This window comes from Chanodichthys erythropterus, chromosome 7 (genome assembly GCF_024489055.1).
Source record: "Chanodichthys erythropterus isolate Z2021 chromosome 7, ASM2448905v1, whole genome shotgun sequence".
NCBI classification, from domain to species: domain Eukaryota; kingdom Metazoa; phylum Chordata; class Actinopteri; order Cypriniformes; family Xenocyprididae; genus Chanodichthys; species Chanodichthys erythropterus.
This window is the reverse complement of record NC_090227.1, coordinates 8,708,829-8,722,403: the sequence shown is the minus strand read 5'-3', so window position 1 is coordinate 8,722,403 and position 13,575 is coordinate 8,708,829. Positions and strand designations below refer to the sequence as shown.

General features: G+C 37.9%; 2 protein-coding genes across 8 annotated transcripts in view; one reads left to right on the top strand and one right to left on the bottom strand.

Moving 5' to 3' along the window:
- Nucleotides 1-7,504: 7,504 nt before the first annotated feature.
- Nucleotides 7,505-9,468, bottom strand: fbxo36a (F-box protein 36a). Its single transcript, XM_067390751.1, has 4 exons — nt 9,373-9,468; nt 8,636-8,744; nt 8,366-8,538; nt 7,505-8,167 (listed from the first exon to the last, which is right to left on the bottom strand). The coding sequence occupies exons 1-4, from the start codon at nt 9,466-9,468 to the stop codon at nt 7,997-7,999; spliced, it is 549 nt and encodes a 182-aa protein (XP_067246852.1). The 3' UTR covers nt 7,505-7,996.
- A 314-nt stretch (nt 9,469-9,782) lies between these two features.
- The window catches only part of trip12 (thyroid hormone receptor interactor 12), a 61,128-nt gene continuing 57,335 nt past the window's right edge, over nt 9,783-13,575 (top strand). For 2 of the 7 annotated variants that reach the window (XM_067389754.1, XM_067389750.1), the window contains exons 1-2: nt 9,783-9,990; nt 12,672-12,701. The gene's annotated coding sequence lies outside the window, so the exon portion shown is untranslated. Of the gene's footprint in view, nt 9,991-10,574; nt 10,772-12,671; nt 12,702-13,575 lie in introns of those variants that run through there. The other 5 variants (XM_067389756.1, XM_067389755.1, XM_067389751.1 and 2 more) reach the window with 4 other exon arrangements.

Sequence of the window (13,575 nt, the reverse complement as noted above, 5' to 3'; positions counted from 1 at the left end):
TTACTCATTTGATTAGTCATTCGTTTTAGCCATTTCCTCATTAGTTCTCTTTGTTTGCTTTCAGTATATAAGATCCCTTGTTTCTTTAGTAAGTTGTCCTGACTTGTCTACGTATATATGTATAGCGGTTGTTACATTGCCTGCCTTCTGAGTTTCTTTGTGTGGATTATTCATTAAAGACTTTTGAACCTGATCATCTTTGTTGTGTGTTCTAAACTACACAGAGACACTTCGCAATTGCTCACAAAAGCACTGAAATGTAGTTCCCTTTCTAATGGGAACTCGCACTGCATCCTCTAGAGGACACTTTCAGACATGACCGGTGTCTGAAGCGCATATGGAAACACGACAATGAACTTGACATTTAGCCGGCGACAGCCTGTAATGTACTACTGGTGTGACTGCGAGTATAAAAGGGCACCTGTAGAACACGTCATCAGCTTTCTTGTCTTCAGGGGCCGAACAAAAAGAAAAATTTGTGTGTAAAGCATGAGTAAGCACAAATTTAAAAAATGTACTCCACCGTGCAAAGATTCATCACACTCAGCGATCCTCATGAGCTGTGTGTGATGTGTCTTGGAGCGCAGCATACACAGTCGACTCTCAAGGGGCTGTGCTCACTGTGATTCATTCACACTAAATAGCTGCATTCCCTTTTGGCTTTGTTTAAGGGGGACAGGAGCCAAGCGTCTGCGCCCCTCAGTGCTGGACCTGCTGCTGCCGAGGCAGAGCGCCATCTACACTCATGGGGTTTGCAGTTGGATCTGGCTGACGAGCTTGGGAAGGCTCTTGCCCTTTCTCAATCCTCAATCGCCAATTCCGTCGCTCTTGATCCGAATCTGGAAGCCTGGTCTCCGATGTCTTCCTATCCGGTGGAGAGCATGTTACACAGTGTAGTTCCCGAGGAGCCAAATGTGACAGGAGTCAAGGCTACATCTCAACCCGCCTCCTCGGCGGTACCCTCCATACCATAGCAGTACTGCAGGCATACCTGGCAGACCTGCTGTTGGACGCCGATGCGGCAGGGGGTGTGGCTCCTGCTCTTCTGATCTTGCCCTCTGTGCGACTTGCTGCACTGGTCGCCACAGAGAGGCACTTGTGGCTTAACCTGTCGGGGCTAATGGAGAAGGACAGGTCCTTTCTCCTTGTTGCCCTGGTTTTGCCTGCTGGACTTTTCGGCACCGCCGTTGAGACAGTGGTCTGTAAGTTAAAGGAGGCAAAGGTTAAGTCAGCGGCATTTGAGCGCTACATCCCACGCCGCAGATGGCATCCTTTTGTCCCACCACCTGAACCCATCACTGGCCCCAGGTTTAGAAGGTGAAAGTAGCTGCGAGAGCCCCACCTCCGAGGAGCCAGGGTTCTATGCAGTGGTCTCGCTCAAGTCAGGAAAAGGACCTCAGGGAAGTCATCGAAGCTAAGAAAGGCAAATCAAAACCCTGAGGTTCCATGTCTTACAATTTTATTTTATTTCCCCTTTCTTGTCCTCTCTATTGTTTCCCCTCCCCTTCAGTAATGGGGTTTGGGGTTCAAGAGTTTGTTTAAAAAAAAGAAGAAAGAGGGGAAAGGGAATTTTATTATAGGGATTGCATGTTCAGCCTTTTGCCTCCTAGAACTAAGCTGTTAGCCCCCTCTAGTTGGGACTAGCTTATCTGGGCTATGGCACTTATGTTTATGTTAGTATATAATGTATATATGGAAGATGGGCTGTACCGCTTCTTGCATTCCCACTTCTTATAATCTATTATGCAATAGTACAGAGTAGGGCTGGGCGATATATCGCATGCAATTGTTACACATATTTTGTCAGTAAAGCCGGTTCCCTGATTACCGCTAAATTGCCATCACCTGCTTTCAAATGGAGCGGCATTTAATAGACAGAGCCGTAGTTCACTGAAAAGCCACGCAATATAGCGTTCATTATCGAAGGTGATTCATCTGCGATAATGAACGCGATATTGCATAGCTTGTCAGAGATCTACGGCTCTGTCTATTAAATGCAGCTCCATTTGAAAGCAGGTGATGGCGATTTAGCGGTAATCAGGGAACCGACTTTACTGATAAAATGCGCGTGACAATCTCATGTGATATATCGCCCAGCCCTAGTACAGAGTAGCTTTCCTCTGTATTGCCCTTAGATCTGTAAGTTGAAAATTAAGAAGGTGGGCTAGTTTGCTGCATGCGTCCTACTTCTACAGCTGTGATCCTCTCAGTACAATGAATTGTATATTGGTTATATGAAAGATGGGTAGTATCGTTTCTCACATTCCAACTTCTTATAATCTGTTATGCAGTAGTAGTAAAGAGTGGCTTTCCCCCGTAATGCTTTAGGAGGCTCTCAGAACTCCATTTAGTTTTGACATTCCCTTAAAGGTGTTCTCAGGAATTCCAAGCCCTAGAGCTATGCCTGTGAGCTGAGTTCTTTTTGATTCAGTCCTGCAGGGAAGGGAGGAAGGGTGCATGCCGTGTCTTCTCTGGAAAGGCATGCAGCTCGGGCTTTGGCCATAGGGAATTGGTCATGACAGCTGCTGGTGTGTACCTCAGAGATGGGGACTCCTTAAAGCAGGGGTCTCCAAACTAGGTCCTGAAGGGCCACTGTTCTTCAGAGTTTAGCTCCAACTTGCCTCAATACACCTGACTGGAAGTTTTTAGTATGCCTAATTAGACCTTGATTAGCTGGTTCAGGTGTGTTTAATTGGGGTTGGAGCTAAACTCTGTAGGACAGTGGCCCTCCAGGATTGAGTTTTAGAGTCTTTGACTTGATGTTTTTGACTTAATGTTACTTAACTCATCCCTTCAGCATGGCAGAGTGGGCACTCATTCCCCAAAGTGTCCTCAAGGGGACGCAGTGCGAGTTCCCATTCGAAAGGGAACATCTCAGGTTACACACGTAACCATGGTTCCCTGAGAAGGGGAACGAGACACTGCGTCCCCTTGTCATGCTTCAGGTATTCCTGTGCGCATCTCCTTCAGACAAGGAAGCTGATGACGTGTTCTACAGGTGCCCTTTTATACTCACATAGTACGTCATAGGCTGTTGCCGGCCAATGTCAAGTTGTTTTTCCACATGTGCTTCAGACACCAGTCATGTGTCCTATAGAGGATGCAGTGTCTTGTTCCCCTTCTCAGGGAACCATGGTTACATGTGTAACCTGAGGTGGGATGAAAAACATCTCATTTTATTTCCATCACATAACTTTTGTGAGCAAGCAGCACAAGGTTTCTTGGGGGAAACAAAAGTTTTGTAAGAGAACGCAAAAGCAGTGAAATACAATTTTCCTCATACTTTGTTACCTTTTGGAAAAATAATAAAGACTTGCTAAAGATCACATTGGCTCATCCTTTCATCATCTTAAACTCTATTATTCACTAATGACTTTTTTACACCCTCTGGTGCTGTTTGTTATTTTTTGAGCGAAATAATTTACGTTACTTTTTTTTTTTTTTTTTTGGAATGTTTAGTTTATTGGAATGGTACGAACAAAAGGTTTTGGCACTTGCTATGTGAACAAAAAAATCATGGACATGATTCGATAAGGTTGAATGGTCCTGAAAAAATCAGTCAAACTTGTACTGTTGGCGGTCAAAAATGACCGCATTTGAAACTAATGGGAAGTGAATTTCATCTAGTGGAAATGTTTGGTACTGCCCCAAACAAAATCTTATTGAAAGCTTATTTTTTGAGATATCAACCGTAAATTTGGAACACAACTTGTTTAGATTTATGGCTTTGATTTTCTCACAGTTTCACAAATTTAAAAATAGTATTTTTATGCATTTTTCATAATAATAAACTTAAACTTCTATAACTTTTTTTTAGTTTTAACTGTTTTACTTCTGCAATAATCTGCCAAGAGTCTTTAAAAACATACCAAACTTAAGTCTGTGCTCCAAAGCATTCAAGATTTACAACAGTTTAGTTTAGAAATGTCATTTTCAGGTCTATGCTCAAAAAGTGATTAAGAGGTAACAAATGGATCATAGCTATTCTATAAATATAATTAAGTACCGTAAATCCAGTAAAAATACAAAATATTAAATATAAAAAAACATTATCACACTAAAATATAGCCTATATTCATTTCATTGAAATAAAAAATGTAATTTTTCACCGCACCAGAGGGTTAAATATACACAAAGAAAGTGACGTTAAACTTTTTTTTTAAGGTGTCCTTGTTGCAGTGCAGGCACGTGCACACATAGACAAAAAAGGGGCTTGAGCCCCTGCCCTTTTTCTTCTTCGAGAGCTTTTTTCTGGGGTGCTTTTTTTTTTTAAATAAATGAATATATATTCCTGTTTGCGCACAGCTTCCTTGTCAAACTAATATATTTACTGAATAAAACAAATAAAAAAAATACTATATCAGGTCGGCTTTGTCGAGTTCAGATGCCCTCACTCCGCGACGCAGCATTCATGCCCCGCCCCACCTCACCTCGCGTTTGCTGCTGGCTGAAAACGTGTGACAATTATTCCCGCGAAAATGCAACTGCTGTCTGGCGATGAGAAGCGAAAAAGTAAAAAGCCCTATATGGATCCATCCCGTGCATTTCTTTCAGGTAGGCTAGCCTATGTTCACAAACCTGAGAGTTTTGGCTATTTAAGGGTTATTTATATATTTAATGCTGCATTAATAGTTTGACCACAATCAACACATCTGCCTGATTTGATACTAATGAAATCATATTATAATTTCAATTATTTTATTGTGCTATGCATTGTGTTTTGAACCATGGTAAAGATATCGGTTGGGCTGTCAATATCAGAAGAGGAGCATCCATGATGAACCACATTATTAGACAGTTTTCTAAGGATGCATTGTTTATTAAAACTATTTAAAAATCATAATACAGCATTACATAATGCTATTCTTAAATCTACGCTTACACAGGGTAATACATCAATAAAAGTTTAAACCCTCGCTCTGTCTTTGCATGTTTGATATCCACATATTTTTGCTGAAGAAATTACAGTGGCTGTAGCATTTCTATCACAAAGAAGTGGGCGAATATTATTATTTAACTAATAATATATTTTTAATCATGGTTAGCTTTGATCGTGCTGTGCTGTCTAACAACAAAAATCAGCAGGCTTTTGGCGTCCTCTGCAGGCATTTGTTATATAATGTATTAACAGTTCAGGAAAAAAAATATCTTGATGTGTTTAAATATGCAGATTAGTTTATTTTGGTTAATTTAGAAGAAATCTACAGATGCAAACAGACGGAGGGTAGTAGGCTTAAAACAAACTCCATCTAAATGTGTAGGGTTAGGGTTAAGTTTTCTTTCCATTAGAGTAAAAGACATGACAGCAAAAATGGACCATAAAATTGTAAAATCTTAAAATTGTCCACTTCATGAAAGAAGTATTCCAATAACACCAAAAAAATTAAAACGATTTATTGATGTGCAAAATAAACAAATTATTAGTGAAACTATGACTCTCTCCTTGATCGAGTCATTTATTCTAAATATATATAGCTACTTGAAAATAGTTGCTGTTGACTTCTCTTGTGATAAACCTAGTGAATACTAAAGAAGACCATGTTCTGTGTGTGAACTAATTATTTTGTAGAAATCTGTGGAGTATAAAACAATTCAGTGAGTGTAACGGAAGTCAAAGTTGTCTTAATATATTTAAGGGTTCATTATTTTTTAAATAAATAATTATGAAAAGTGCCCTTTTTCCACTTGAGCCCCTGCCCCCCAAAATGTCTGTGCATCCCTGTTGCAGTGTAATTAAATACTGAACAATATTAAATAACAACATGTACTTAAAGGATTAGTTTACTTTAAAATGAAAATTACCCCAAGATTTATTCATCCTCATTCCTCAAGCCATCCTAGGTGTATATGACTTTCTTCTTTCAGACGAATACAGTCGTAGTTATATTAATAAATATCCTGACGCGTCCAAGCTTTTTAATGGCAGTAAACGGGGCCAAAGAGTTTGAAGCTCAAGAACGTGCATCCATCCATCAAAACATGATTCACACAGCTCTGGGGGGTTAATAAAGGACTTCTGAAGTGAAGCAATGTGTTTGTGTAAGAAAAATATCCATATTTTCCAGTTAGAAAGTAAAATAAAATAAAATATGTTTATGATGGATGCACCTTCTTGGGCTTCAAACTCGTTGGCCCTGTTCACTGCCATTATAAAGCTTGGATGCGTCAGGATACTTATTAATGAAACTCCGACTGTGTTCATCAGAAAGAAGTCATATACACCTAGGATGGCTTGAGGGTGAGTAAATCTTAGGGTAATTTTCATTTTAAAGTGATCTAATCCTTTAATATAGGATTAGGAATAGGGTTTAGTTTAGGATTAGTTGCAATTATGCATAATTTACTGTTATTTCTACAGTAAGTACATGTGGTAACAAGTACACTGTAAAATAAAGTGTTACAAAAAGTGATGATGGTTTAAAAAAGACAAGCAGCAAAACAAGAGGTTGATGACATTAACTAGTTTTGACTCTAGTTTCTAAATGAGTGTTCAGTAGTTTTGTATGCTAATTTCAAACTCTCAGAACAGTCTGAATCGGTCTTAGATTAATATAATGTTTTGTGTCCCTCAAAATAAAATTCCAGTAGTCCTATACTATACTATACTTTCATATAGTCTATATACTATAACTAACTAAGTATACATAACTACTGGGTAAACAAGTGATCTCACACACACACACACAAATTCATCCTGACATTCAGACAGTCTATAATGGAGATTTGAACTGAAAAGGCAAATGGCAAGTCTGGACATATTGCGTTGCATATATTGCAATTTTATAGTCAGGCTAAGCAATATCACACGGCTGCCGCAGTATAACCACAGCACAGCTAATATTCAGTATACAGCAAGACTGTGGATATGATTACTTTTATACAACAGTTCGATAAACAAGACTTTATTATTAAGTAACTTACATCAACTGCTGCGTCTCCGAGTGGTTTTGAAAAAATAAATGCGGTTGAAGAGAATTGTTTAAAGAATCACTCACTAAGACGGTCAATTGTCGCCACCTACTGGCCGAATGATACAACATGCAGAAAGCTGAAAATTCCTAACATTTTATTTCATAAGTTACACTGTGCTGAAAATAGTTGCACTGTGCCATTAAATACCCTATATGATATATTTTTAAATAAAAATATTCTATGGGAGTCTTCTTCTTTTTTTTACTAAGTAAGTGAAATAAAATTAAAAATAAAAATATAAAATTCTTCTCAAATCAATGTCAATAATCACCAGCTTCTGTTGTGACAACTTACCGCATATGGTGTGACATCATGTCCCGGGTTCAATGTGAGTTCAGTGAATTGTATTTTCATTTAACTCTATGTGTCTATACAGAAACTGATTGCCTGTGAATGTTGTATATTTTTAAGATTTAAATTAGATATGTATTCCTTAAATAGATCATGTAAAATACTCTGACTTCCCATTTCAAAACCACTTACACTTAAAATAAGGAAGTAAAGCAAGGAGTTGATCACATACTGGGTGATTTTATGTTTAATAAGGCCTACTTTATTTTGACCATACAATGAAAGTGTTGCATTGGTTTTGCATATTCACTCACTTTATTAACGTGCGCCATCTGCTGGTCACTTTCCACATTGCAGTTAATGAAAAGAGCCAAACAGTCACAGCTAGAGGTCAGATGTTATGTTAGACTGGTACTGGGTGAATGAGTTGATCATATTCAAAACAAAAAGACTTAGTAAACATCCAAAATATTCGAATTACGTCAACTATGAATAATGAATAATTATGAATTATTTGTAACATAACATTTATTTGTAACATTTTGTATAATAACAAAAAAAAAAGCCTAAATACTTTGGCACTCACAGCACAGTAGTATAGGATTGAATTTGAATGTTTCATAAACTTGTCTTTAATCAATAACTGCAAGCATGAAAAGACAGAAGTAGCAAATTAATAAACACTTTGAGATCATTTTGATTGTCCTGTTGATTGAGAGTTGTATTTAATAGTTCATGGAGATGCAGTATTGGCTTTATCTTCTTCCTCATGTTCTGTTTTGTAATAAAACTTGAAGAAGATGTTCTTCCAACCCATGGCTTTCGCCAGCATCTCCATGTCTTGGGTTATCATATTGCAATGACCCAGCACAGTCTGCTTCCAGATCTCCTCCGAGTTGCATATCTGGACATAAAAACATATAATTTCTGTTTCCTTTGCAATGATCATAAAGCAGGTCAAAAAATATAGATAAATCGCTTAATTTTTACAAGGTTTTTGAAGGATCAGTTACATAACTATAATCTGATTGATATGCAACCTTCATTTAGCTAAAAAAACAAACAAAAACAAAATGGAGAAGAGACAGAGTAATGTTCTAACCTTCTTAAACCTTTTTGAGGTTTGGCTGAGATGGCCAATGTCCTGGATGGACATGTAGGAAAGGATTTTAAGGAGCAGCCGATCTGGTAAACGTTCCAGGTAGTCAAAATGCCCTTGACACAGAGCCAAAGTGTACTCCAGAATCCTGGTGCCAAACACCACAGCTAGCTGCTCTAAAATCAGGAATATAATTCACATACAAATTATGATTACAAGTCCAATCACATATTTAAATGTAAAGCTGGAGAATAACTCAGACTGGACTGTTACCCTGCAACTTTGAATCATTCAAAAAGTCATGGTGGAGCATTTTTATCTCTCCCGGTGGTGTACCTCTGAATTCTGTCCGGACTGAAATCTTCCACCACCTCCATATAACCTGTTGGTAATAAAGAGTTAGAAAACATTATGCTTAATATGACCCACTAAAATGCAAGCTATATGTTTGGGAATAAAGCAAAATGAATAAACACTTATGTTATATTTTTGTTATGTTAGTATTACTGATGCTGACAAGTTAAAGTCACCATGAAATCAGAATTGACATTCTTATTTTTATGGAATAATGTAGTAATTATCATAAATGATTTATCCGTGCATATTATTATTTTTAAAACACATGTGCCCTTGTAATCTTTAATCACAGTAACACACATAATCTCTTCTCTGATGATGCGTTTACTGGCGTGAGGGCGGGACAACCTGTCACTCACTTGAGATCACAAACCATCCAACCATCCAATCCATTCCCTGTATAAAGAAATCAAGTCCCGCCCTACATTTTTTCTTGTTTGAGAAGCCATTTCACTCAGATTTATGTCATAGGCAAGAAAAGACAATTGCAACTTCTGTGTCATGTAGACTTTAACATCTTAATCAATTTTGCTTATCAGACATGACAATATGCTGTTTTTGCAATTGATGTAAAGCAAAAATTTACCACCACATTTAAATATTTATTGCTTCGTATACTCAGTTTAATAATCATTCTGTGTACTGCTAAATACCTCCTTTTGTGTGATAATAAATTGGTAGAAATCTTTAGAGGGAGGTGGACCTTGTCCAGCGGTTTCAAGCAGATTTTCATCCAGCAGAGATGCCATATTTGGACGCTTAATTGTTACTATGGCAACCGGTATACAAAAAAACAATATTTTTTTCTACAGAAATCGTTTTTATGTACATATTCACATATGTCTTGACAGAAATACAAACGTAAACAGTCTAAAATCATTTAAAAAAAATAGTTAACATAAAATGATGTAAGGGTGAACGGTTTTTAAGATGGTGGTGGTGGGGGGGTCACGACCTGGCGGATTGATATTATGAAATCTTGACGTACGTTACTGACGCATACACTCATAAAGCGCGGAGGTAATGGTGACACAACCCGTTCGCAATAACTCCAAAGGACGTTATTCTCGCAGTCACGGTGGTTGATAATGCTTTCGCGCGCCAGTTGTTATCGTAATCGTTGTTCTTTGGTGTTAGAAGTAGTGCGTAGCGGAAGCAGGGAGCGCTTGTGGGAGCGGACGTGATGCGGCAGTTCGCAGGTCGCTCAGCTGATGAAGGTAAAGCTGCTGCTGCACTGTGTCTAACAGCTACTACAACACTGGAACAAATAGGTAATTACAATAACACCAAAAATATACACGTATATATTTAACTTCAATGTCCGGGGGATCGTCTTACGTCCTATGCGCATCGGAGCCCTTCGTGTGAATCAGCAGCCGTGTAATATGAGTGAGAAAAGCCAGACGAAAGAAAAAAAATGGTTTCCAGTTGTCATCCCTCGAGCCCTTTTCCTGTTTCCCTTGTTTGTTTCTGTTTTTGTATTAGTGTTATGTATTCACATTTTGGCATTGATACGATTGTAGAGACAATAAACCACTCGAGTCTTTTTAATAACGTTGGAGAGATATCGTGAGCGAATTGAGACTCGTTTACATCCCCTTTGAAAGAAATATACAGGACATTAATAACCATAAAGATGAGACCAGCATCTTACAATGTAACGTATAGGATGACTCTTTTTCTGGTGTTTTTGTTAGTTTTTAAGGGATGGGCCAATTTAGAGATCTGTTTAATTAAATAATAATATACTGGTCCACAAACTAGAAGGCAACGACAAATGAATACAAGTTTCTCTCTATTTCTCCTTTATTTGTTGGTAATGTCACAAAACGTCTGATTGAAATAGGGGAAGTTTTCATGCATCACAAGTGTTGATTTGTCTGTTGTATCCAGTCGTGTTCAGGTGAAATGTTGATTAGTGTAGTTTGCTGGTGCTGGTAGTTTGTTTACGTCTTCAGTCACTTTGACCTGATCTTGCCCGCATACACGTCGACAGGAGACCGGCTTTGCTCTTTAGCTTTGCCATATGTAGGCCAAATACTGTCAACAACGGTAAAATCTTCACATTTTTAGTGTTATTGTATTGAATGTTCACATTATACTGTGTTTAGTCTTTGCTATTGTAATTAATGCCGGTTATTTGTTGATAATCGCTTGTCACGCTTCGTCCCTTCAGCAGATTAGCATCGGTTAGCAGTGCTAACAGATAGCACTTAAAACAAAACTGTGCCATTATTCTTATCCAACACTTGAAACTATTTTAAGATGTTTGACAGTCTTGAAATGTTGTTAATTTATGAGTGGCTACGGACTCTGATGGTTTTGAGTGTTTTATTTAACTTAGCATGGCTAGCGTGATGGCTAGCATTAGCTGACCGTGATTATCACCTGGACTGCGTGAACTTCACTTTAATTCTCTCCCTATCGTATGTTGTCCTGTGTGGTGCCTTACAACAACCGTGGCAACGTAGTTTTGAATGTTTATGCTTTTTTATAGAACCGCCGCAGATGTTTTGAATTGGCAAAAGCGCATATGCAGGGCCACAAAACGCGAGACCGGTGTGTAAAGGCCTTGGAGTGCGAAAATCAACTTATCATGCTCTATTTTGTTTATTTATAACTAACTGAACTCATGAATGTTTTTTTGAGGGGACGTTTTGTGTGGTTTGGTCGTGTAAGGACAGTAAGCGGGTCTCGGTTGGCTGGAGTTTGTTTCATGGACTGGGCAAAATAAACAAAAGGATCGACTCAGGCCTGTGTTGAGAACGGCCTTCATAATCATGTCGTATTTTCATGTCAACAGTCCAGATACACACAGCAGCACAATTCACACACGACAAACTGCGCTTGATTGGATCTAGCGATGGGTTTGTTTTGTTTTATGGTCATATGAAGGAATTCAACTCCTAATCATCGAGAACAGTTCACCTTCTCTTTAGGGAAGTAGAAGTCTTAGTAGTATGCACACTGCACACAGGGTATTTTTGACATGTTGTGGGCTGTTCGTTAATTGTTTGGTGTTAGGATCGAAATTAGTCATTTTCTTGTGCGGTTCTGTAAATGTTTGTGTTTTGGGTTGTATATTTGACGTCTCGTAGTGTGAATGTCGTGGACGTTGCTTAGCTTTCTGAAATAGCTTTAATGGTGGTGTCGTTGTGAGAAGGAAGGCCTTTCGACTCGTTTGAACATAAATATTACTTATATCTTCACGTTAAACAGTATTTTAACTGTTAACTGCCGTCATTAAAACCCTCGCGAGCTGACGACCTAGACAACGTTTTTATGCGTCACGATCGCCTTTCGGACGTTAATTTCGTCTTTATGTGTGTGTATTGAATATGCATATGTTAACTTGTAAAATATTAATGATATGGATATAAATACTCGGTTTATAATGACGCAGACTTGAATGTAAACAACAGAAATCTCTATTCTACTCACATGTATAGAAAAGCGGCATACTTAATATGTGGGATGTTTGTGCAATGTCTAAATATTGAACATAATTATATTTTAAATGAGTGAGCTGGAAAAACACAATTGCATGAATATTACAATTATATGAAACAAGTTTAGTTTATTAAGTTAAAATGTGTTATTTCCCTGTCAGTGTAGCTGAACCTCATTTTATAATCACATCCAAAATCATATAGCTATAAAGTATATTAATTCAGTATTTCTCATTATCCTTTACTTTTGATATTACAGTCGGTTTTAGTGTTTCTAAAATGTCTTGCATATCAAAGAATTACATTTGACATCAGTTTTGATTATATTGTTGAACAAAATGGCTGCCATGTTAGTCTGCAGTTGTAATTTAACTCAACATCTCTGATTTTACGTTGTCATCATTTAATGGAATAACACATTTGACTAAAATCAACTTTTTTTTTTTTCACTCTTTCCCCCCTCCTTCCTTCCCCCATTATTGTCCACCTTCTTGTCGCCCTAGGCTGCTGGTTGGGGCATTTGCACACGGCTGGTAAGTTTCGCATAGTGCTTGCCGTTACCTTCATGCTGACAAGATGAGTCCAGTGTGGGACAGGTGTGATGAAGATTGGGGTTAAAAAGGCAGTTGGCAATCTTGGTTTGGCAGTTAAATTTCTTGTCATCCAGAATATATGGCAGGGGAAGGGGAAGCTGTTTTTTACATTATTCAGATTTTTTGTTTTTAGTGTTTTAGGTGTGTAGCATTTTAGATTTTTTGTGTTGTGGATAAAATATAGTGGTTCAGTATGAAGATAAACAAGCTTGCTGTGAGGAAAGGGTGGCTCTGCCTGAGTGTGTTAATGGTCTTCCCACTGACTAAAGAAAGCAGCGTAGTCTACGTAATTACCATTTTTAATATATTGTAATTTAATTTTTTTTTTTTCTTTGGTAATTGACAAATGAGCACCCAGTTAAAGAAAACATGGTCAATTTGGTCATGGTCATATTTCCTTTACACAGTTCCTGGTTTTGTGTAAGGAAACTAAATGATTCATCAGAGCTTATTCAAAAAAATATTTAATCTTTCAGTAGAATATGATGACATGCTCCACCTCTGCAACAAATTTCCTTTTTTTACTCTTTTCAAACCCTCTAATCAAATCAGAGACCATTATTCACAATCCATTCAATTCCTAATGGATAAATGAAAAGTCTATATGAAAAGTTAATGTACTACTACATTTTGGGCACTTTGAAGGACAGTACAGTATCTAGGATATGGCAGGGTTGCTCTTGCTTCTTTATACAGTCTCTTAGCAGGCTTCAGGACCAGTTTTAGTTTACTTGAGCTGATCTTGTGTCAGTTATAACAGGGGTAAAGTAACTAAAGCCATTTGTTTCTCTTCCCAGTGGTAGTGTCAAGCAAG